This window comes from Macrobrachium nipponense, chromosome 35, assembly GCF_015104395.2.
Source record: "Macrobrachium nipponense isolate FS-2020 chromosome 35, ASM1510439v2, whole genome shotgun sequence".
Lineage (NCBI taxonomy): Eukaryota > Metazoa > Arthropoda > Malacostraca > Decapoda > Palaemonidae > Macrobrachium > Macrobrachium nipponense.
In genome coordinates, this window is record NC_061096.1 from 25639018 (window position 1) to 25664860 (window position 25843).

A 25843-nucleotide genomic window follows, 5' to 3' on the forward strand; every position below is an offset into this window, starting at 1 on the left:
AATTCTTATCACCTGTCAGATAATCATTGGAGTACTTCCTTGCAACCGACATGCGTCATTACGGTAATATTTTCCATGCCATATCTAAAAATATCATGGGAAGTTCATGATGGCCAACCAATATCCTAAAAAAGTTAATGACGGTTTGAAAACCAAGCAATTCATTGAATTCAAGTCTCGAATTTTGTCTCTAAAACGTTGCAAAGATTGGTTTGATGTTATCAGGGCATGCTTATTGTATAGCAATGGATGTGAATGTATTATGTAGTAAGTTTTGATATTAAATGAAGACGAAAGATGAAGACTTTATTTACGAGAGAAGGACCTGCAACCCCAGGTTCAGAGCAGGTGTGTCATTTCAGATTTTTTTTGGGGGGGTTGGCAGCAAAGACTGTTTGCCGCGTTTTTTTTTTTTTTAGCTTTTTTATGCTTTTTTGAAGCCACACGAGCAAGGTATTTTAGCAAAAATTATATACTCCCACTACTGTTTGTTTATCTCGTCATCACTGGTAGTTAGTAGACAGACAGTATCAAGAAACGTAATATTTCCGATAAATTTTTGTATGTTTATGATTGCACATTCAAAAAGAAAATATGCTGTTACTTCTTGGGGTTGGGGCCGAAGTTGACTCTTGGGGAGAGCAAGTTGAGTTTTGGGGAGGGCAGTTGACCCCCCAGCACCCCCAAATAACGCCCCTAGTTTAAAGAGCAGAATATTCTCTGGGCCTTATGATATCATATGAGTCTGTAACCAACAGGAAAAACCCAAAAATGAACACGAACGCAAAGGCATAATAAAACGACCCCGTGAGAGACGTTCTAGAGTTAGGTCTACAAAATACTACTACTAGTGTGTTTAGTTGCCAACTTGATCAGCTGACTGTGTTATAATACTGCTCGAAGCCTAACTTTTTTTTTTATTCTTGTGATATATATAACATTCTCAATCATTTATTTTAGGTAACTTCTTGCCATTTTTAACGAATGCGTTCCATGGCCACGGCGATTTTTTATCTATTCGTTCTTACAAGAATACTATTTAAGGGTAAAATACCGAATGGCCACCTCACCTGGCCTCTTATCATGGCGCGGCCGACCACCTTCCCGAAAATCTCGAAAATTATGGCCTTAATTTGTGACTTGGGAGAAAGAACTGACTTCGAGGGGAAAGTAGAGGCATCGAGGTGTTGCTTCGACGGACGCTGGTCCTATTGACTACCTAATGTCTATCCTGGGTTACAGGTCGTATTAGGCAGTAGGGTAAAAAATCGTAGGGTACAGGTGGACCATGTACGATCAGCGTGGACAGTCCCAAAAAAAGTACATTATAACGCGTCCTGACATTGGAGATGGGCATCAGTCGCGACTTGTTGTTGGTGAGAAACTGAGCTAAAGACCTCTACTCTCCTTTCGAAGTAAGTATTTTCTCCAAAGTAAGAAATTAAGGCCAAATTTTAAGATTGAAACAGAGGGTAGTGAAAACGGTGTCAAACGTACCTAGGTATAAAGTACTTTTATCGGGGAAGGTGGTCTCGCTACGGTTGGGGCCAGGTGGCCATTACGGTAAGGGTCAGGCGGCCATTCGATGTTTTATACTATGTCACCCTTTACAGTCCTGATTGGTACATTTCTGTATGCTTTGGGGTTATTCTAAATGTATTTTCTAAAGGGCCCCCTTACATTGAACGATTGTCTGAACGACTGTCTATATCGTTTGCAAAAACACTGTGTATGGGCTTCTCTAAATGCAAAAGTGGGCAGAATCTCATGTCTGAATGATCACGGCAGGAATCTGTCAAGACCAGGTTGCTGGCCTGCGGCTTAAGTCTGTCATACACAAGTTGTTCAAAGCTATCACGCCCGTCTGTTCTAGAGAGTAGGCCATGTCTTCCCAAGACAAAATTTTGTTATGACGGAAATCAGTGCGGAGATCGTTCATACTGTCCGAATAGTGTGTGTGTGTGTGTTGTTAACGACAGTCATTCAGACAGTCGTTCAGTGTATGGAGCCCTTAAGTCTCTTATCTAGAAAAGACAGTTTTGTCACAGTGGGAAAAGTCTTAGATATAGCTACCCATAGGATTAACATAGGGGGAGGTCGAAATTTTCCAAATGTTACTAGCAATTCATTGGTCCTGTTTTAATAAAGATACATAAAACTAACTACAAATGTTTATTTCTGTTTTTGTTTTTTGTCAAGTAATATTTTAACATTTTTTTGTAGTAAATACGTAATACCATTAAGTTATATTCATTTTCAGAGATGGTGTATTGTGCAGTATATGGTTGCAAGTCATCCAACAAGAGTAGAGAGAAAATTGTTTTTCACAGATTTCCTAATAATACAGCTGAAGCTGCCAAGTGGTTGAAGTTTTGCAGACGGGCAGACAGCGTCAACCTTAAGAATGCTGCAATTTGTGGACTCCACTTTAAACCAAGTGACTATCGGCATAATCTTAGTCACGAGTTGAATCCTGGTCAAGCAGAAAGCCGTCCTAAATTGAAGCGTGGTGCTGTTCCTTCAGTTGCACTACCAGATTGGTAAGAAATCTCTAGCATAAATGTAATTCAAGTAAAATGCTTGAGAGTAAGCTTTGTTTAAGATTCACAAAATATAGAATGGACATTTGGAGCATTTGTTAGATGCATTTTTTAAGCCTAAGAAATTTGCTGGATAGAGAATGTGTTTAAATTATGTTGCTTTTCTTCCAGCAACCTTGAAGAAAATGACTCTCGCATACGGAAGAAATATTTGCATGGGGATTCTTTTGCCATTCAGCTTCAAGAAGAAAAAAGGTATGCAAATATGATATGTATTTCACTGCGGACATCCAATTAGTTGCGGTTAATGCTAAACGTTATCCTTTTTTTGTCATGTACATCAAAAGTATGAATGGTGTAATGTAAATAAAATTTTATAAGATCATTCTTATACAAGTTTAGCTTAACTTTCTTTGAACAGGTATTCAGCATTAATGTTAATGGTATAATTTTTTTTTTACCATGATATGTGTTTACTTTGATGGGCATAATATTCATAATATGAATGTCTGTTCAAATATATATGATTAAAAAGTTTTGGGTTAATCATAGATTAAATTACCAAAGGACACTTTTAGGTATTTGATATGACATGATATGCTTCTGATCTTGTAGATTACATCCAGTTTCTTCCATTTGGATTAAGTTATTATGGAAGTCAACCAATGCTGGAAGGAGGTAACATAATCTTTATTAGTTATGAACAATTTATATTCTTGTGATTTAATTTATTTAATTCTTAAGACGAGAAAGGAAGATCAGATTTTGCAAACTGTCACTGTGATTAGGGGGGATTAGATAAAAAAAGTAATAATAAATAATGGTAAACAAGTGGTAGAAAAATCTTGGATACAGAACCAGACTTCAGGCTGTTCCAGAATCAAATAATTTGCTCAGAAAAACATGGCAGATCTTAAAAAAGAATATTTAAACATCATGATGTAATTTTACTAATAGACAGATGGAAAAACGAAACCAAAAACATAATTTCCTTTGCAAAGGTGATTAACACTGGAATGGGAATAAATACTAGAGGGATTTGTCAAAGAAATCACTACAAGGAAGGACTGAAAAAAGCAAACGTCAGTTTACGTAACATATTAAATCTCGTGTGTCGTGCCTTAAATTCAAGACCTAAAATGGTATGTCTCTTATATTTTCTCAAATTCAAAGGAATATTGCAAGTATATTGTAAAAAAATAATAGTACATGGTTTAAGTAAATATCTGACTATGTTCTCAATTATAGATGCAAGAAATGTGGCTCTACGTTTGAAGATACTTCATCAGACTCTCCAATGGTAATGCAAAATGTCACACTAGAAAATAGAGGATGTAATAAAATGCTTCCACCCTTGAATTTAGATAATTTTGATAGTCATCTGGAGAAAAATATCTTTGATATTTTTTCTGAGGAGCCCAAGACAATAGCAGACCTCGCTGACACTGTATGCTTGGTGAGAATTTTTTATTTTTTTATTTTTTTTCTTTATATCTAGATTTTTTTTTTTTTTGTGAACCATTATGAAATTGGAGGTCAACTCCACTATTCAGTGAGGTGTTAGGACTTCACCTTTAAGAGGAAATATTAACATGAATATTCATGGGAGACTAACTTTGTACTTCCTGATGTTAAAGTATTGCAAGTATTCTTTTCATACCAGATAGTGACATTTATGAAATGCCACAATTTGGTAACTTTCTACAGTAGTCATTAGGAAGTTAGTAGCTATCAAATTATTATGATACCACTTACTCATAATTCTGCTCACTGTTCATTTTCTGTAATAAATTCCCTTTCAAGTTCATAGGGGATGTGATGTGATTTTAAGCCAAGATTATACATTCATATTTCTACATACATGCAGACATATCTTTTCTCCTTTACTCCTGACTAAGATTATCAAGGAGAGCTATGTAACACACTAAGTAGGTTATGGTTTGATATAGGATGTCCTGATACAGTTTTTTATGCTAATAAACTATGGACAAGACTAGCGGGCTGTTCCCAAGTAACTTGTAACCCCAATACCAGGAAAATCAGTCATGTAAAGGATTCATATTTGCTCTCACAGTGTGATCATAATATGCAAAAGGGATATAACCTGGCTTTTTCTTGTATTCATAATTTACAAGCATATGTATTTGTTATAAGCACTGAACAATGTCCTTAATAATAGTTCCCACATTGTATAAAATGATAGATATGAAAATTTCAGGTTTGTGATGCAGTTATAAAGGATTCTCGAACTGTTGGAGTACTGGATTTGTATTCCGAGGCTAGCGTTACCAGCCACACTCAGCAGAGAGTGGTTGTTATGTTAGCAGTGTTGATTAATATACCACTGCATTCTGATAAGGTATGTATAATTTACTGTTTGCATTTTGTTATTCTGTTGTCTTAATAGTAACAAGAATTATGGTTTTTTTTGGTTTCATTGTAAATGGGTGTATAATTTAAACTTGAAGTTTTCATATTACAAAATACTATTAATTCCTGAAGATTTTAGTGTTGCAATACTTCCTGTTGTCATAAACTCAAACCTTTGTTTTTTCCAGGCTTACTCAAAGTCATTGTGCCAACAATGCTATAGACATCTGGATGAACTGGATGAAATACAACATCGTGCAGCTGTTATAAAGTCTAATATAGAGAATATTTATAATCAGAGTGTTCACAAAAGACATTTATTTTCAAGCAATGATGGAGGTAAGGTCAGACCAAGTATATAAATATGTTTTCATTTGACTGTGTGTGTCATTTTAACAAAATTGTGAAAGTACATGCTTGCTGGTAATGATCAGGAATTTGCACAAGTTAATCTTTGTGACACCAATGGTGGCCTAATCTACAACAATAGTTACAACTTCTTACTATTGTCCTGTCCAACTTCCTTCACTCTTGCTAGATAGTGAGGAGCAGGCAGCAGTGAAGAGAAAATCCAAGTTTTGTGATCCTATAATCTACCACGCAGTTTCTTTCAAACTCCTGTGCATTTCTTAAAGGTGGAATTTCTTTTAATGAAATTTTGTTTATCCAAATCAGATTTGGAGACTGCCATGAGGGACACAGTTTTGAATAATGGTGAAGGAACAGCGATGGAAGTACAACAAATATTTTCAAGCTCTGTATCTAACAACAAAGTGGAAGCAGAATTACCAAAGGTTAGTCAAGTTCCCTTGTTGTAACAGTATGTAGGAGCTTGGGGCTAATTCTTTATCAGTTTACAATATTCAAAAGTTGGTATTTTATTTTGTGTGAGAACAGGCAAGCTTTGCTGAGCCAGTGGATTCTGTGGTAAATGTCCATTTACTGTGGTTATATTTTACTGTTCAAAATCTGTTGGGTTTCTTGTGGGAAGGATTTTGTATATGTTTGAAAGATCTAATTTGCATAATATTCTGATATTTGCCAATTTTGCCCATGTGGAAGTATTTTGCCAATTTTTTCCTTGGGAACAGTCAACTGCCACTTATATTTTCAAGACTTGTTAATTTCTCTGATACCTTGTGGTATTTAAGATTAAGATCCTAGCTTCTATGTTAATAAAATCCACATGTAGGGTACAAATCTCTACATGGATAAAGTAATTCACTATCTAAGCTGCCTCCTTCAAAGAAGAATTATTCTGTAGCTAGTATCAAAACCTAATTGTAGTGGGGTACCACGTATGATAGTGCACCTTGTATGCCACCTTTTAGTGTGTACCAAAGAATCTTTGCAGCATATCTTCAGCCCAGATGCATTGCTTTCTTCCATTTACTTTTCAATTTCTCCTTCTAGTAATTGCTGTTAAACAGCTTAACTCAACCTTGCTCCAGTTTTCAATTATCAAGGGCAGATTACTTTGCAAGTCTAGAGGTGCGATTTGATGGCCTCTTTAAAATAATTGATAACATTATACTTAAAATTTACTAATTATTATGTAAAAATTTATTTCATATCTCTTCAAAATGTTGTGATGTGTGTGCATACAATAACCATTTTATTTCAAAGTGGTTTTCTTTTCCAGGTCATAAAAATAACACATTCAACCAGAACTGCTAATCCAGCTCCCACTGAAAAGAATGTATCAGTAGGTGTTCCTAAACCAATAACAATCAAGGTCTATAAAACATCTCCTCAAATGAATCCCACAGGTAGGGGACTTGCATTTATTAAAAATAAACCTGTTAACCAAATTAAGAGAAAGTATAGAAAAAGGTCAGAAATCGTTCATCTTTGCAAATTTTGTATGAAAGTGTTTTTGACTGGCGAAGAATTGAAGAAACATCAGAAAACCCACACCACTATTGAATGTAAATTTTGTGGAAAAATTCTAGTGAGAATTGGTGCTTGGGAGAATCATCTGAAAATGTTTCACAATGTTGAAATGCAGAGTAACAGAGATTATGTCGGCGAGAGATTTTCATGTGACCAATGTGATAAACAGTTTACATCAAAATCATCCATTAGGTATCATATGAAACTACATGAAGGTAAGACTTATGCGTGTGAAAAATGTGCCAGGGTATTTAGTCATCCAGGAACTCTGAGGAATCATCAACTAATACATGAGGAGAAAAAATTTATCTGTGATAAATGTGGCAAGGGATTCCGCACAAACTTCCACTTGATCATGCATGACAACCAGACTCACCGTAAGGCAAGGTCTTGGAAATGTAAATATTGTGAGAAAGCATTTGCCAGGTGTGCAACTTACAGGGAACATGTACGCAGTCACTGTACGAGGAAGGCTTCGTTGACTTTTCTAAAATCAAACATTTTGGATAAGCCAGACTTGGGAAGGGAAGATACTCAGCCTAATAAGAATGAGAATGGTAATTTGCTTTTTAATGAAGGATGTAAAATGCTGAGCATTGAGGAAGTGTGTGCAGATGAAGAAGCAAGAATTATTGTTGGCGAAAGGGAAGTTGCCTGTGAAGAACAAAACTTCTCCAGTGCTCAAGCTGAATTGTATGCTGAAGAATTTGTATTGAGCAGTGATGGAAATTTGATTATAGATAATTTGATGGGTGTTAAATAGCATTACAATTTTTGGGGTACCTATGCAGATGAAAAATTTTATCTCATTTTTCTTAAAAGATGTAAAAAGCTTCTCAAGCTTTTCATATTGTTTTCAGTTTAAAAGGGTATTTTTCATAAAAGATGTAAAAAGCTTCTCAAGCTTTTCAAATTGTTTTCAGTTCAAAAGGATTGTAAATTAAATAATTGTATTACTTACAGAAATTTTTTTTTAATAGACCTTCAGATCCTGGAGATGCTCAGTTCTAAAAATATTGTACAAAGTAATTTGTTACAAGCTCCTTCTTCAGAAATTAGCATTTGACCGCAGGAGGCATCCAGCTGTGAATGATATAGTACTAAAAAAATTCCAAAAAGTATGGTTCCATGCAATCACTTTATGATTACCAATATTATATTGTATCCACGGCTACGTCCCTCATGGCGTGCTACTTACACCTTCGTCGTCTTGCATGGTGTAGTGCAGTAGTTGTATTTTAGGTTGGTACCCGAGATTTAGGCCAAAAATACTTCTGCTGCACTTTGACACACCTAACCCCATGATGCTAAAATGGGATGAAAATATTTATCATGATGATTGAAAATACTCTGGTCAATTGAGGATGCTACAAAGGTGCAAGATGTAAAGTAGGCTCGATCTTTATGCTTTATTGCATTAGCATTTCACTTGAGATCTCTAAAAGATGTAACAAAATGTGCAACACTGTGCATAATCAGTTTATATAACATAACAAGGAAGACAAAAATAGCACATCTACAATTTTTTTTTAGACAAAACCTTAAATAAATATCTAAAGTAGTTGAATGATGAACATAGCATGGAATGAAATTGTAATTGCATTGCAAATCAGTGATGTACCCTTACAAAGATCCTGTTAAAACAAGGCCCCATTAATGCAGATTATATTTATATAATCTACTTGACAGAAAAATGAGGACCAAACAAGACATGTTAATCATATATTTTTTGTATTACTCTGCACTTTCATTTATACATTCAAAATTAAATCTGTGCTACTGTACAGATGTTTAAAAAAAGCCTTTTTGACAAAGCATCACCTACATTACATAACTTTATTCGTTTTTTCCTTCTGAACACAAATTTAGTCAGATAGATCTTGCCAGGTTCATTTTTATTGGGACACTAGAAAACTGATATCCATAAGCGTGGTTGTTCATATCAATACCATCAGTTACAAATGCCTCATTTGTGGTCTCCAATACTGTACCCCAAACTTTTTTGTTCATAAAAGAAGAGGAGGCTGCAAAAACCCTAAGTAATGCCTACAGTGCACCATGTGAGATGCACTGATGGCACTACCACCCTATGGGTATGACCTATTATTCATGAGCCGCCTGGTTTTATTTAACCATAAGGATGCTCACCTACACAGCCTAGTTGATTAGTTTCTTTGAGAAAAAACCTTCAATTAGTCACTGTCAACAAAATAACAGTTCCACACAATTCCTCGACCTGTCAACTGCTCTGCAAGTCTTGTCCAAACTTGAGTACTATTGACATTCCTGGCACAGTGAAATGGCAAAGAAATTCAGAGATCATAATACTGGTAACTGCAACAGCACCATTATTAGTGGAATGTGGTGTTTCCTCACCAGCAACAAAAGCAAAACCATATACTACTTTATAATTGATTGGTTGTTATGAATAAACTAAACTTTTATAATATATAACTCGTTTTTTATTTAAACTGTTCAACCAAATATGAAGTACCCAGTCAATACCCAGCTGTTTTGCAGCTGAATGCTAAGGCTGTACAAAGTATGAGGTGGTTGGTGGTGGTGTACTAATGTTGCAAGATTATACCTATTCTTTTATGAACAAAAGACTGTGTCTACAAATATTGAGACTATAAATACAGCATTTAAATGAGTCATTACAGAAACTTACCTGGTTGTTTCACAAAACCAAAGACTGATATTGTATAAATGAAGTGTTTCAGAATTTAGAATTAAGAAAATCTCGTGTGAACCAACATAAACTGAATTAGCAAATGCAAGGCAGGATTGTATAGCAGTTAGCAGTTTAAGACTCTTTACCTAAAAAACATAATTTTCACAATTAATATACAATGGCACTAAGAGGCAAAAGACATTAAAACATGTCTTTCTTATACCATAAAGATTTCATCCACTGAAGGATCAAAACATAAACTGCATTACATAATTATGATGTATAAGAAGAATGGAAAATTGCACCCCTAACCAATAAGATATTCCAAGCCATCTTACATGGAAAAAATGCACAATGGTACAGACCTTTTCACTAAGGCCATGTATCAGCCTTATTAAATCTCGTAACAAAATTTAATGTCTCAAATGGCCTTCATAAACAACCTAATAAATTAACTAGAAGCACTGTAAGATGTTGAGCTAGTAGAAATACAGGTAGATATGCAGCAGTAACCTTAATGAAATAACTTAAAGCATTTCTCCTGACTGCACAATGAGAGTTCCCATAGCAGACAATTAAATATACTTTTAACCAAGTTCCTTAAGTCTTGTACAATAATACCTTAGGTAAGGTAAGTAACTCAACACCAATAATTTACAGCATAGGCAAATCTGAAGATTATTTTAAAACCCCAGAAACTTACTTAGGCACAGATTTTCTTCACTTACAATATTTATAAGCTCCCAGGGATGATATACAACTTTCACACAGAAACATACACTAAGGGTGTTGCTAATATGAAGACAATATACATACATAGCTACCATATATTGATGGATATTGCACATATTATTAAATACACTTCAGCAGCTAGGATAATTTGTGCACTGCAATCCAGTATAAATAAGTATGTACTTGGTTTTTATTTTGACATGTTATACGTAATGTTATGAATACTACTACAGACAAACTGCCCTAGGATAATTACAAAAGTCAAGATATATATAAAAAAAAAAAAATTCATTCATTCGACTAATTAAAATCAAAGTCAAATCATTGAGAACAAAACACTTTGTTTTAAAATAATTTCAAAGCAAATATGATGATCATAATTTGTAGGGTCCTTCAACAAAACTTCAATATTTGAACAAATATTTTCAAGCATGACAGTGGCCCTCTTTATACAAAATATATTTACATGCGAGTCTCTACCAGTATCAGAACTGTTATCTGCCACTCCCCCGGTCAAAGGTATCCTATCATAGTAAAATCATGGTTTAATCTTCAAACCTTTGATAAACAGTAAACGCACAATTTCAAACTGATAAATTTCATTATGCGGCTGAACATTTAACAGCTACTGGAACATGACTATACACTGAGATCAGTGGAAAAATGTCATACTTTGATAATAAATGATCTTGATTGAAGCTTGTAACTACGTTGATTTTAAATTTAGTTAAAGTCAACAGTTAGGGTGAAATCAGATAAAAGCCCAGTGATGCAAATGTCACAAAAATAAATAGCACTTCACAATTTCCTCCTACTCTTAAGAATGTATGGTTTTTTGCTAAAGTCTTTGGTAAAATTGTAGAGAGTTTGGAAAATTTGTAAATAGGCAAGAAAACAGTGAAAATACAAGTACAGTACGTATATGTATGAACATATAACCCAAAACACTAAAATATTACAGATTTTTGCTAGCTTGGCAGTGTTATTTTGCATAAAGAGTAATAGAAGCACAGAATCTTAGTGCCTAGCAATGAAAGTTTGAATTCTTTTAAAGTGTGATGACAGATCTTGGAATTTATGTATACTGTACACTGCATTAGTAATAAGGGCCTACAGATACCTAAGTTATCACTAATTCTCAATAAGTCATTTATAGTATTCTAATATTGAAACCTCTACAAATAATGAAGAACACAACATTAACATAGTGAAAAACCAAGTTTGAAAAAAAAACACATTTTTTTATACTTATTTCAGGTATAAATTGTAAACACTATAGGATAAATTCATGAGTGGGCGAGTATTTTATCCCTAATGAATGAAATGAATGACATTAATGGCATTAATGGACTGGATACATGAATTACTGGTCTATGAATATAGGGTGAATTCTGGAATTATCAAGTGACAGTAAAGAAATGGCAAGACAGAGAAGCATTCCTCCCTAAGGAGGTAAATGGAGCTAACCTAGCTTATTCCATTAAAATAGAATCAAAGTAGTATGCAAATTTTAGAATATATGAATGGCTATATGAGATATTATGAAAGTCACATATATACAACAAGGGTTGAGAATGTCTTTCAGTCTTGTGAAAGCATCAAGTTTTATTTAGGAAAGAGGTCAGTTTCCAGGTTCCAGTTTTTCAAGATCTAAGCACAGCACACATCTGTATCTTGGTAGTACACAAACTTTAATCTTAAACTTACTCTATATCATCTTTCTCTGCAGCGACGGAATGAAGATTCATTGCCTTACCATTAAACTGCTTGCATGGTTGGGCAAGTAAGCCCCATGTAGAGGTAAATTCTGGCTTGTCAGAAATGTCATGGAATGTTAGTATATTGCTATATATTAAAAAATGTAATGCATCCACGTAAGTACAATAAAAATAAAAATTACTGGTACACAAAATAATAGTTTTCAAGAGAGAAATACTGGGTTCTCTTATTACAAAATAAAATGAAAATGACCACAAGATTGAGGCCTTACAGTTAAAATCATTGTTTACAATGTATATTGGCATAAATACATTGGCATAATTAAGTACATTTTAATTCCCTGGCTGGTTGACCAACTTGCTACATTTTATTCAGTCTAAAAAATGTAGTGCAAATACACAGAATCAGTCTGCTCAACATATTGTCATGCAATGTATGGAATTTACAAATAACCCTCCAATGGCTTTTTGCTGATTTTGAGATGACATATGACAGCATCCACAGAGCAATGTTATGAGTGAAGCAGATGCAAAGTCAATTTTCTTGGAGTTACCTAAGTCAATTATGCCATCTTTGCTAACTGCCCTTCTCATGTAATTTTTAATGAAGAAAAAGTGGTTACAGAAGAAGAGAAGGTTCAGATGGGAAGAACTTCAGAAACTTAAATGTTCTACCATTTTCATCCACGGATCACAAATTTTAGAGAGCTTGCTTAATAGAATGTATCACATATCTAGAGAGATGAATCTAAGAAAAACAAGAATAATGAGGACTTAGAAAGCACAACGAGATGAAATAACATTAGACAAAAGAACTGATGAGGTGGAATCCTTCAAGTATTTAAGAACAGTGATTTCTAATATAAGTTCTCTTGACATGAAATTTAGTGAAATACTAATGACAATTCAAACACTGGGCAGGTTGAGTGACATCTGGAAAGTGAATAGACTGAATTTGTTAACTAAAATAAAAATTTTTACACTCGAACAATATGTATAATTTGGTAGGACAGTAAAACTATACCTAAAAGATTTAGTCAATCTGAGAATAAAGCTTTAGTAAGAATGTATGGAGTCATATGGCAGGATAGATTAAGAAATGCCATAAGAGAAATTACATAAGATAAAAATGAATGGAAGGTGAGATGGATTGGAGGATTGGACAGTCCTTTGCACTACCCAGGGGGAGAGTGGTATATGATAATGTCAGCTGGGCTCCTGTGGGCACTAAGAAAGTTGGCAGACTCAGCCCTACTTGGATGAGAATGTTAGACAGGTGGCTGGAGATTTGGGGAATTAAAAGAACAGGAAATACATGAATGGTGGAATTTCACAGAGGCCCTTTGCACTGCAAGGTACTGGAAACAACGATGATGATGAAATACTACAGTTTATCTAATAATATATAAAAAAAAATAAGCCGACAACATAAGTGCAAAGAAAAGATAGTTACCTAGTTCAGTTTTACAGATAAATTAAAAGGTTTCCTGAAATTCTTCATAGAGCACATAATTTGGAATAATGAACATTTTTTGCATATGTACCTAGCTGAAATGTCAGCTACAATAAAACAATATAACACCTCAAATTCAGCAAAGAAATTTCTTGATTACTGGTTATTTTCTTTACAGAACTGCAATGTCATATGATCAGCCTTTCTGATACGATATGTTGACAAGAAGAGAAAAGGCACCGATTATTATACAAAAAATTAGACACAACTGTTTGCTATGTTACAAAGCCAAAGGTAAGGATCAAATGGATCCTTACCAGTGAGAATTTAGGACTTTGCTACTTTCAAACTAGACTATACCAGTGCTACATTTATAATCTTTTATTTTGCCAGCAATTTCCCTTAAAGTCTAAAATGAAGTTTGAAATGTTTCAGAGGGAATGTTACAAAACATATGCTAAAGAAAGCTGCAGAAAGTGATGTGAAATAGTGTTCATAAATAAGACTGAAAAAATAAAACATGCAAAATGAGAATCAACACCACCTTAAGATTGTGAACTCACAACGACAGTCATGTCCACAATCATGAGAAATAATTTTATAAAGGCCACAAAGGCTTAATACAAAGTAAAGTTCAATATACATATAACTGAGTATTTTAAAAATGGAATGCTTCAAAGTAAAAACTTAACAAATAGCAACCCCTTACGTGGAAGCCACAAGGTCTGTTAATAATACAGTTTTTCAATTGCTATACATATACGTTACCACCAGAAATAGAGCAACTGAAAACATATATCACTTTCAAAACCTTTACCGCATTATCATGACATCTCATGCAAGATCTGCAGTGGGCAAGTTCATCCTGCACAAGCTGACCATTTGAAATACTCTGATGCAGGATATGTTATAGAAGTCTGAAGCCTGAAGCTGCCACTGCTTGCGACCTCTTTCCTTCCGCCATCACCGCCAAGGCCTCCGACCCACTACTGATGTCTTTGTAGCAGTTCTTGGGGGAGTAACTGAGGAAAGAAATGAAGAGTTCAACTCAAGGGGGCCAATCAATGGCCAGTCAATATCAGAACTAAGAAATGTGAATAAGAAATTTTCTTCAAGGTTTGTTGTAGTTTTGTAGCTATGGGTGTCTTTTCAACAACAACAAAAACTTGACTTAATGACCTCTCTTCCCCATTGACAGTAGGCTACCAAGATTAAGCAGAGCTCAGTAGACTTGAAAACTTAGTCCTAGTAACACTGATGCATTAGTCTAGTCAGGCTATTCCAGCTTTAGAAGCCCCTCTCTAAAAGCATAGATTACATAACGTAAAACTCTTACTTCTCCCTCATTAACATGTCACACGTGGCGGTATACACCAGTCTCAATTGTAGTAATACATAGTTGTTTGGTTTTTGTTTGAAAGGATTATTTTTCATGTAGTATATGGTGAGCTTTATAAATATTCATCCTCCAAGACAAGTTCTTTATCTGTGTTATCCACAGAAAAATTTGAAGTGCTCTTCCAGAAATTGCATATTTTGTGTTTAGTGTGATGTGCCATTCATTTTCACTTATTTACTTAACTTTTCTTCATTCTTATAAAGGATTCTAGTGACTTGTGAATATCCACAAGTTTTTAATATTTGTTGTTTTGTTCCTTAAGTACTTACTTCCATTACAGTACCCCTTTGCTTTCTTTCGTTACTGGAGTCATGGGATCCCTTCAGTTGCAATTAAGAAGGATATTCAGTAATACTGTACTACTCATTTTTGACATCACACACTATTTTTTGTTTCACAATATGAGGCTTCCTTTCATTCTCCATTTTCTGTTCTCAACACTTTTACTGTATTTACTTTATCTAGCATAAATATTGTGATCTTACAATTAAAGCTTAGTGAGAGTTTATGAATTTTCTCTCAAAACCTGTAATACTTGTGTCTGCAACATAGCCACTGCCAGCAAGCCAGCCCAAATAAAGTGCCAAACCCAGGCCTGGCTAAATAGGGTAGGAAGCAGTTAAAAAGGGCATCTGTTTTTAAAATATCTGCCAAAACTAATTATGTTACGATAACATATGCTGCATATACTCCAAGATGAATAATCCTCAATGAAGCTACAAAAAGATGAATAATCCTCGATGAAGCTAAAAGTGGTAGTGATGACACAGAAGTTGCATGATTACCAAGTCCTGCATTTATGAAAACAAAGTTGGGTTAAATAACCTTTCTTGGCAACATCAACAGACTGGGTAGGCAGAGTGAGTGTTAAGTGGGGGAGATGGGCAGGAAAGTTATGTAATGGGCAGGGAAGCAGGTTAGTTGGGCTAGCAGCTGGGTTGAACTTTTCTTAGGCAGGCTGCACACCTAAGCAGTCCACTGCAACACCATCTTTAAGAGCAATCAAGGAAGAGGAGGGCATCGCTGCTGACCAGGAAACCAAAGTAGACAGGCTCATGACAGCACTCCTAACCTGTTACCATCTTGTGCATTCTCCTCTTGAAGAAGCACAACCACTGATCAGGAAACCAATTGTAACTTGCCTTGTAGGCGTTGTCAAGAGAACTTGTGACCTCAGCAGCTACTGCATCGAAGATGTTTATCCTTATCAAAGGTTGACATGAAAACGTGGCAGGATTTACCTGGCAAAATTAAGACTCTGAAGCAAAGTGATACAAAACCGCTGTGAATTTACAATACAATACACAATCACTACTCTAGGTAATAGTACAGTGGAAAAATGTTATCGGCCATCAACATACACAAGGCAGCATAATAATAAATCACAAGTAATCAAGATTAATGGCAGTTATGCAGAAATCAATACATTATCACAAAATCATTCAAATTGTTTAAAAAGGTAAACACTTGACACAATTTTATATGTCCTGAAATACAAGTAAAATTTTAAAAATTACCCCAAAATGCCAAAAATTTATAAATATCCCTCACAGTGCAATAAAGAAAAACCAAAATGAAGATGATTAATGCAATCAATCATGGAGAGCTAGATGGCAAGAAGCACTTAAATCTATGAAACCAGTACTAAAATTTTGGTGGAGTATAAAATTTATACCTGAAAAATACCCTGCATTACAATGACAACTGTAAAAAAAGTTTATTTCCAAGATTAATTACAGTTATAGGCACCAAAACCTGGCAATTAGGGTAGACACTGCTGATAGAAATCATACTTTAAAATGAGTGAAAAACTATGGATGAAGGATGGACGGAGTCATGTATAATAAAAAATTGTTTGAAATTAAACAATAATGACAATCACGACACAAGGAAACAATTTGGGGAATTCTGGACATAGCTGACAGCAATGCAGACACAAAAAATGAGGAAGAATCAAAGACTACCACAGGATCCAGGTGCCGCATGGTTTGTAATGTCTGCCACACAAAGACTGTGGAGTCTGGGGACTTTTAAAGACCATAAATGTGGCCATTTAGGAAATGAGTGATCAAGTTATAACGAAACAAGAAAAAATGATGTAAAGGTCACCTACCAAAGACTTCCATAGTTTCAACAATATGTTCTTGGAATGACAAAATTACTTTAAGGGAATACATACTTTGTATGAACACATGGAGAGTATGTTAAAGTGAGTCAGTACCTACTACATACAATTGCAAATGCTGAAATTAAGCCAGGAAGTGAAAGCTATAGAGAAATGACTGAAGTAAAATAAAAAGTTGTGAAACCTGAGCAATTTGTAATAAATGCACCATTTTCAGTAAATTCTAAAACAAAACTATTCCATGAGTTGCAAAGCAAAAGTAACAATACAAAATGGAAAGGAACATGATTCCACTGGAATATTCAGAAAAGGATTTATTTCAGGCATTTTGGTGTAGAATTTCTCACTCGTGCCAACCACTAGTGGCCTTCCTACTGCACTAAGTTAAGAACAAAATGGTTACTGGAATATCATACAAAAACTGAAATTAACAGCTACATTATTTGTAAGATTTAGCACTGCTATAAAGCTGTTACATTTACTGTATTATCATGATTACGAAATACTTGGAAACTGCAAGAAATGTGACTGCTCATGAATCACACATACTACTTGTACATATTACTAATCACCAAGCAGGAACCACTGAGCCAATATACCATAAGTTACAGTACAGTCCGAACAATTACTCTTTCCAACAGTGATAGTATTTACTTATGCAAGCACTGTGAACCCAGCCCACCATAAAAAACAACACAGTACACACAATTACTCTCCAAGACAGAATTTACTTAAGCCCTTCCATTCTATAAATGCTGATACATTAGTTGCATTAAGCATGGCTGGCAAAGCAGCAGAGAAAAGATGAAAGCTCCTTCTTCAAGCTTGGCTAAAATAAGCTCCTACATACAAAACCATGTACAGCAAAAACAGTGCATGAACATACATACTTAGAGCAAATGTCTATTTTCATAAAGATTTATAGGGCTTCATCAGTGAAGGGAGAACATTCAAGCAGCAGAAAAACAGCCAATTGGGAAAACAATAAAAGGAAATTGAAGGGAATGAATACATTATAATTTTTGTGGTGGGAATATTTTCATTTGTTATAAAATTTTTACATTCATTACACCCTAAATTTGACATGAAATATGACTCATACTTGTCCATTTTTATCACTGCTCTTCCTTAGCCTCTTTTATAAAGCTACTGAATACTACAAGGAAGACTGATTGCCTGAATTTCAAAATTAAGAGTAATAAAGTAGACTACTCATTGTACAATAACAAAAATTATGTATGAGGTACTCTCTCAAAAAATTACAAATACTGCATCCATAACACTGACCAAAAATATGTGCATGTCAATTAGTGAATTGAAAGCCCATACCCAATAATGTGCTTGAGAAATAATCTACTTGCAGTAGTGCTCTGTGCTAACAAACTTTCTATTTTTTCTATTTTACCCAATTATTGTTGAGCAGAATGTTCGCAAAAGTCACAGATGAAAGCCTAGCCCGGTATGCTGTGTCGTATTGAAGAAAAAATATGTTAACATAAACATTATCTGGCATATTTTTTGTGTAAAAAAAAAAAAAAAAAAAAAAAAAAAAAAAAAAAAAAACTTATATTTAAAAAATTTTCTTAACTGTTAATTAGGATTAATCATTTGTAAAGACTGCATCCAGATTATAAATAAATCTCACTTTTTCACGTTTACAAGGTATTAGCAATAAACACTACAAATAATTCATGTCCTTTATATGCAAATAAGGTAATGACAGTTTATTATGCAATAACCTGTCAATGTCTAGAGTATCCCAGTTTTAATATAATTTTTAGTCCTTTCCAAAATATAAGCTAAAAGCATTTACAAAAAATAAAATTGAAAAGAAAATCTTGTGGCTACTCCATCTCTGGTAAGTAAATTGCTCCAACCCTTTCCAGAAATGCTTAGTGATCTCTATGCAGAAACCTACTCTAATCAAAAGAATATTGCTAGAGCCAATAAAGCCAATGTGCAAGGGCCACTCCACTGAACTTTAAATCTTCAGAGTTCAGTTAAGAGCCTCAAAAAGATCAGGCTCCAAAAATAAAGAAGTAATGATATAAAAACGAAACAATAAAATGAACATTTTCACATATAAACTGATTACTATAATTCTGCCGGTAACATTGCAGCTTAAAACAAATAAAACATTAGTTTAACAAATAATGGAGACCATTTCTAAGTAGGGGGGTGGAAGTCCTCTTAATCACCTGATATGTGTGCCAATTCAGAAGGTAGGATAGGATACTAGTACTTATTAAATACGTTAGCACTTATGAAAGGCAATTTTTGAAGAGTTTTGATGCATTAATAAGAAATGTAAATCTTGAATTAACTGGTACATTCCTCCGACTGACCATAATCATGGACATGTTCGGTATCAGTAGCTTAACTTGCCTCTACAGGCAGTCCCCGTTTATCAGCAGACTCTGTTATCGGCGATCCGGTTTTACGGGGCTTGTCTAGTGCCATAAAAATGATATTTTCATGATAAAATAAAGTTTCACATATACTTACCGAACAGTTACATAGCTTATAGCTTCTTACCTACGGCAGTCGAAATTCAAATTGTTGGCGCCAGCGGCGTTGCTATCTTAAGTATAGGTGATACAAGACCCGCCCACATCCGGGAACCCTGGGTACTGCTAGCCTTCTACCGTCAATTTTCGTTTAGCCGCCACGTCCATCTGTGGGGAGGTGGGTGGGCTTTGATTATGTAACTGTTCGGTAAGTATATGTGAAACTTTATTTTATCATGAAAATATCATTTTCACATAAGTGACTTACCGAACAGTTACATAGCTGAATCCAAACTACCCGGAAGGAGGGTAGATGGACTACATAAAAATGACAGTAAGACCACATTAAACAGCAATGTTGCAGTACCCTACCTTGTGAGAGAGCAGCTGCAGTAGAATACTGCCTCTGGTTGGCGCTCTCATCACTCGTAGGAGACGTGACAGTATAGGCCAGGGTCGTTCCTACTTAGTGGGATTTTGTAACCATGGACAAGACCGTTGGTTGACAAAATATTAAAAAACAGATAATGCCCTTGCCCTGGGCTTCAAAAACCAGATAAAAAAACAACAACAGACCATCACCTATACCAAAAATAATGACATACTCAAAAGTAATAAATAAGATCTGGAGGTTCTCCAAAGTACTATGAGCCTCCAGTCTGCCCACGACTCAACAACCTATAACAAGGCGAGGAGACAGTAGAGGATAGAAAGTTCCCCTATGTTTCCTTTCCCAACACCATGCCCGCTACCGACAAAGGACCCAATTTACAACAACTATCATAGGTAGCCTCTACATTCTTCAGGTAAAATGAGGCGAACACAGATCTCGATCTCCAAAACGTAGATTGAAGAATCGAGGAAAGCGACATATTGTGCTTGAAGCTTAAGGATGTCGCCACTGCACGTATTTCATGTGCTTTCACCTTAAGCACATTTAGAGTCTGATCTTGGACTTGAGAGTGTGACTCCAGTATCAGACTTCTCAAAAAGAACGAAATAGCGTTCTTGGAGAGGGGTTTTGCAGAATTCTTAACCGAACACCAAAGTCGGTCGGAATTACCTCTAGCGGATTGTGTCCTTGACAGGTAACATTTCAGAGCTCTGACAGGACATAGTAAATATTCTTCGTCCATCGGACCCACTATATTAGATAATCCCTTAAGTACAAAAGATTTAGGCCATGGGTTAGAGGGAGATTCGTTCTTTGCTAAAAATTCGTTAACAAAAGAACAAACCGCATTACGATTTTTGAACCCCACCTCTTTGTGGATGGCTTGTAACTCACTCACTCTGCGGCTGTAGCCAAAAGCGAAGAGAAAAAGTGCCTTCCTCGTTACATCTCTCAAAGACGCTTCACGAAGTGGCTCGAATCGTGAAAAAGACATCAGAAAAGTTAAAAACTACGTTCCAAGTTCCAGTCCACACTATCCTTCTTGGATACTTTTACTGTATTAAAAGATTTAATTAAATCTCCAATATCCTGGTTAGAGGAGATGTCAAGCCCTCATGCTTTAAACACTGAGGACAGCATGAGCTCTGTACCCTTTAATTGTCGATACCGACAAGTTCTTAACTTCTTTAAGGTACAGCAAAAAATCAGCTATTTCTGTCACAGAGGTTTTTAGAAGACGAGAAATTATGTCTTCTGCACCACGTCTTAAAGACTCCCCACTTCGATTGGTAAAGCTTGGCAGAAGAGCTTCTTCGACAGTTAGCAATAGCCTCTGCCGCTCTACGAGAAAACCCCTTAGCTCTGACGAGTTTCCGGACAGTCTGAACCCTGTCAGTGACAGAGCGGACAAATTCTGATGATACCTGTCGAAGTGGGGCTGTTTGAGTAGCCGAGGATACTGAGGAAGAAGTCTGGGATGGTCTATAACCAACTGAGAAGGTCTGGAAACCACTCTTTCCTGGGCCAGAATGGTGCTACCAACGTCATTGACACATTTTGATGTGAGAGGAACTTGTTCAACACCTCTCTGATCATTCCAAATGGGGGAAAGGCGTAAACGTCTAGACCCGTCCAATCCTGAAGCATTGCGTCGGTCTTCCAAGCAAGAGGATCTGGAACTGGGGAACAAAAGATCGGAAGTCGATTGTTCCTCGACGTGGCAAACAGATCCACTGAAGGTCCTCCCCAAAGTTTCCACAGTTCCTGACAAATTTTGTCTTGCAATGTCCACTCCGTGGGAAGAACTTGGTTTACTCGACTGAGTTCGTCCGCCAGTACATTTAACTTCCCCTGTACAAACCTCGGAACGAGGGAAAATATCCTGATCCTTGAGACCAGAGAAGGAGATCTTCTGCAACTTTGTTGAGGGAGAATGAATGGGTTCCTCCCTGATTCCTGATATAAGATAGAGCGGTGGTGTTGTCGGAGTATACTGCCACTCTCTTTCCCACGACCAAAGGAGCGAATGCTTGCAGACCGAACCAAATCGCCTTCAACTCCTTCATGTTGATGTGATTCAACCTCTCTTTCTCTGACCATAATCCTGAGACCTTTTTGGTCCCTAGGAGAGCTCCCCAACCTCTGTCCGATGCGTCGGAGTATAATTCTACGTCTGGGTTCCTTAATGTCAGGGAGAGACCCTCTTGCAATCTTTCCCTCGACATCCACCATCTCAAGTCGTTCTTGATCTCTTCCGACACTGGGAACGAATACGTGTCTGGTTGAGACTTCCGACACCAACTCGCTTTGAGATAAAACTGAAGAGATCTCATGTGAAGACGACCCAACTTTACAAACGTCTCTACTGATGATAACGTCCTAGAAGACTCATCCATTCCAAGGCGGAGGAGGACTGACGGTTCAGGAATTGGCTCACTTTTTTGAGGCAAGATTCTATTCTTTTCGGGGATCAGAAAAAACCCGAAAAGTCTGAGAGTCCAGAATCATCCCCAAATAGGGGATCTTCTGGGACGGCACTAATTGAGACTTCTCCAGGTTGATGAGAATTCCCAATTGACTCGCTAATGACAGTGTCTTCCGTAAATCCTTCACGCACTGTGTCCTCGAACCCGATCTGAGAAGCCAGTCGTCCAGGTAAAATGCTGCATTTATGCCCAACATATGCAGCCATTTCCCCAATGGAGCAAGAACACGAGTAAATACTTGAGGGGCCGTCGAAAGGCCGAAACAAAGGGCTCTGAATTGATACGTCATCCCTTCGAACACAAATCTCAGGAACTTCTTTGAACTCTGGTGAATCGGGACATGAAAGTAGGCGTCCTTCATGTCCAGGGACACCATCCAATCGCCTGGGCGAAGTGCCGACATCACAGAATGATTTGTTTCCATATTGAACTTTGTCTTCAGCACAAAAAGGTTCAATGCGCTTACATCTAGCACTGGCCTCCAACCTCCCGAGGCTTTGGGAACTACAAAGAGTCTGTTGTAGAATCCCTGAGAACTGTCGAGGACTTCCTCTATTGCTCCCTTCTTGATGAGTGCATTGACCTCTGCTGCTAGCAGCCAAAGCTCTCTCTGATCCTGGAGAATATGCTGTTAAGCTGATTGGTGTATCGGAGAGAGGAGGATCTAAAACAAAAGGAATCGAGTATCCCTCTCGAAGAACTTGAACTACCCATTGCTCTGCACCTCTTCGACTCCATTCTTCCCAAAAAAGATGGAGCCTTGCCCCTACTTGCACGTGAAGGAATGGCTTCTCACTTGTCCGAAGGTTTGGGGGGAGGTTTCTTTGAGGACTTGTACTGTGGACGCAAATTAGTCCTGGGTCGTTGCCACTTAGGTTTATTCCCTCGAAAGGGATGCTTCTGAAGAGGAGAAGACTTCGCTCCTGTCGGAGTAGGCTCTTTCGGACGTCTGGAAGACTGAAGAAGGAGATCATTAGTAGATTTCTTTTCTAATCCGATAGAATTTGTTGAATGGTTTCTTCAGGGAAAAGATGAGATTTACAGAGAGGAGCAAACATGAGAGCCGACTTCTGGTTATTAGTGACTCCTTTAGACACGAAAGAACACCACCTTTCTCTCTTCTTCATCACTCCCATTGTGAAAAGGGCTGCTAATTCTCCTGAACCATCTCTAACAGCCTTATCCGCACAGGACAGAACTCCTAACCAGTCTGTGGCAAAATCTTCTTCTAAAGACTGACAGTCTTCAATCTTGCGAGCTAAAGAGGCAATAGTCCAGTCCAAAAAACTAAATACCTCAAATACTTTAAAAATATTCTTCACCAAATGGTCCAGCTCTGAAGAAGAAAACAAAATTTTAGCTGACGAAAAAGCTGCTCTTCGGTGTGAGTCCACTAAACCGGAGAAGTCTCCCTGGGAGGAGGCAGACACTCCCAAAGAAGGAACTTCTCCAGTTGCGTAGAAGCGATACGCTTTACTCTGAAGCTTAGAAGGTGGGAAAGCAAACGAAGCCTTACCTGTTTCCCTCTTCTTAGAAAGCCACTCCGTTGACTCCTTGAGGGCCTGCTTCGAGGACTGAGCAAGAACCAGTTTAGGTAGACACGAATACGCTGTCTTCCTATCTTTAACGAACATTGAAGGCGGTGAAGACGGAGAAGCAGGTTCAAAGTAATCTGGATAAGTGGACAGGAAAAATTTAAGAAGACTCGAATAAGCCGACGAATCCTTGTCATCTTGATCCAAAGCTTCCTCTTCAGACTGCACGGAAGCAGAGTCGAAATCAGGATTATGTTCTACCCCGGTGGAGGATTTCAACAAACTCATAAGATCCTGGAAATGCTTCTTAAATGGAGCTAAGTTAGAATCGTCTAACACTGTAGAAGTCGATGGTCTTTCAGTCGAAGAACGATTCTTTCTAACAGGTGAAGTCTCCGCACCACGAGTCGACACAGGCGAACAACCAGTCGAAATTCCTATCGACTCACGGCGAGGGGAGTCGAACAAAGACGAGCGAATATGCTTCTCTGGACAGTAATACGGAGTCGAACGAGGCGACCGAGCCGAAACTGCGACCGAGACTCGCTTGGGAGAGTCGAGCGATCGTGAATTATCACGAAGTTTAGTCCGAGAGCCATTGCTTTTAGCCGAAAAATGCGACTGCGGAGGAGATTCACTAAAATATCACATCCGGAAGCAAAACTACACGAAGGTTGAGGACTCCAATGCCTCTTAGACTTCTTAACAGGAGTCGGTGACGAATCACCCGCAAGAATCGAATGTCTTTTTAACGGTCGAGACACCAAATCACTTCGCCTTTTGCGCACTGGCGATTGCACTTCTGAATCAGAAGACAGACGAGAATCACAAACACTAACACCTTTCCACATCTTTTTGGACGACACCCGCGAGTCGTCGGAGTCGACGGCTGACCGTGGGCAAAAAAACTCCCCCAGACTCCTTCCGACCTACCGGTATGTCTTCTCCCGGTTGCGGGGGAGCGGGACAGTGACCTTCGTCTGGGAGTCGAGGGGGAACGGACAACCGCCTCCTCAGCGCAACATTAACACTTTGCACTGCACTAGATTTCACTGTACTATCTACGAAAGCTTTAAAAGACATTCCTAACTTCATAACTGATTCAGCTAACACTTCGAACTTTTTATCCATCTTAGACTCAAGCAAGGCAATGGTGTTGGGTTCGGAAACATGGGCAACTTGAACAGGGGTAATCAAAGGAGAAGTAGGAGGACTATAATTGGAGAAATATTCTCTAATAAAGGAGAGGCAAGAGAAGACTTATTTGTCTCCGAAGGAACAGGAGTAGTTTCTAACCTATTCTTACTACTAGCCCTAAGAGCTGCCTTCCTCTTCCTATCTTTCTCCATTTTCTCAGCATGCGATCTAACCGCCTTCCATCCCTGTTCATCCAATTCTTTACATTCATCACATGTCACATCCATACCATTACAATTTTGTCCTCTGCATTTAGTGCACTTAGAGTGCGGATCGTGACATAACTTAGCTAATCTTGTTTTGCAGCCAGCGCTGCAAAACCTTACAGCAGATGAACTAGAATCTGACATAATTAGCAATAATGACGAAAAACTGAATAGAGATAGCTAACTGGCAAGAAAAAACCAAAAACTTGTACATCACCAAACCAAAACCAAAATCCAAAATGGCGACGCAGGAGACTGCAGCGAAAATCTCATAGGTGTTACCCCGTGAGCGGCAGAAACGAAAATTGACGGTAGAAGGCTAGCAGTACCCAGGGTTCCCGGATGTGGGCGGGTCTTGTATCACCTATACTTAAGATAGCAACGCCGCTGGCGCCAACAATTTGAATTTCGACTGCCGTAGGTAAGAAGCTATAAGCTATGTAACTGTTCGGTAAGTCACTTATGTGAAATCGGCGATTTATGGCACCATAACGGGACGAGTTCCGGTTATCGACGCAGGTTCTTATGGCATGCCATAAGGGTGCTTATGGCACTGATAACCGATTATCTGTGCCATAAATCACTGAGTTTTGGTTAATGGCGGTTTTCGCTTA

General features: G+C 37.2%; 2 protein-coding genes across 8 annotated transcripts in view; one reads left to right on the forward strand and one right to left on the reverse strand.

Moving 5' to 3' along the window:
* The first annotated feature begins 269 nt into the window (after window positions 1-269).
* LOC135208490 (zinc finger protein 816-like) lies at window positions 270-8049 on the forward strand. 5 transcript variants are annotated; one of them, XM_064240721.1, is made up of 8 exons: window positions 270-348; window positions 2261-2540; window positions 2712-2795; window positions 3789-3996; window positions 4759-4899; window positions 5099-5249; window positions 5586-5704; window positions 6553-8049. In XM_064240721.1, exons 1-8 carry the CDS (start codon window positions 285-287, stop codon window positions 7564-7566), a joined length of 2061 nt encoding a protein of 686 aa, XP_064096791.1. In that variant the 5' UTR covers window positions 270-284; the 3' UTR covers window positions 7567-8049. The 5 variants fall into 5 exon arrangements, with proteins under 5 accessions (XP_064096791.1, XP_064096793.1, XP_064096792.1 ...); XM_064240723.1 differs by lacking the exon at window positions 270-348 and adding an exon at window positions 836-960; XM_064240722.1 differs by lacking the exon at window positions 270-348 and adding an exon at window positions 977-1622.
* A 149-nt stretch (window positions 8050-8198) lies between these two features.
* Window positions 8199-25843, reverse strand: part of LOC135208489 (uncharacterized) — a 112126-nt gene continuing 94481 nt past the window's right edge. The window contains exon 10 of one of the 3 annotated variants that reach the window (XM_064240720.1): window positions 8199-14402. In XM_064240720.1, coding sequence (XP_064096790.1) covers window positions 14344-14402 — 59 coding nt within the window. In that variant the 3' untranslated portion in view covers window positions 8199-14343. The other 2 variants (XM_064240718.1, XM_064240719.1) reach the window with 2 other exon arrangements.

What these genes read in the sequence shown, in the direction of transcription:
- LOC135208490 (XM_064240721.1), top strand. Translation starts at nt 285, where the DNA reads ATGAAGACGAAAGATGAAGACTTTATTTACGAGAGAAGGACCTGCAAC. An exon ending in TCGCTGACACTGTATGCTTG is followed by an intron (nt 3,997 to 4,758) that starts GTGAGAATTTTT and finishes TGAAAATTTCAG; the next exon opens with GTTTGTGATGCAGTTATAAA. An exon ending in ATTTTCAAGCAATGATGGAG is followed by an intron (nt 5,250 to 5,585) that starts GTAAGGTCAGAC and finishes TATCCAAATCAG; the next exon opens with ATTTGGAGACTGCCATGAGG.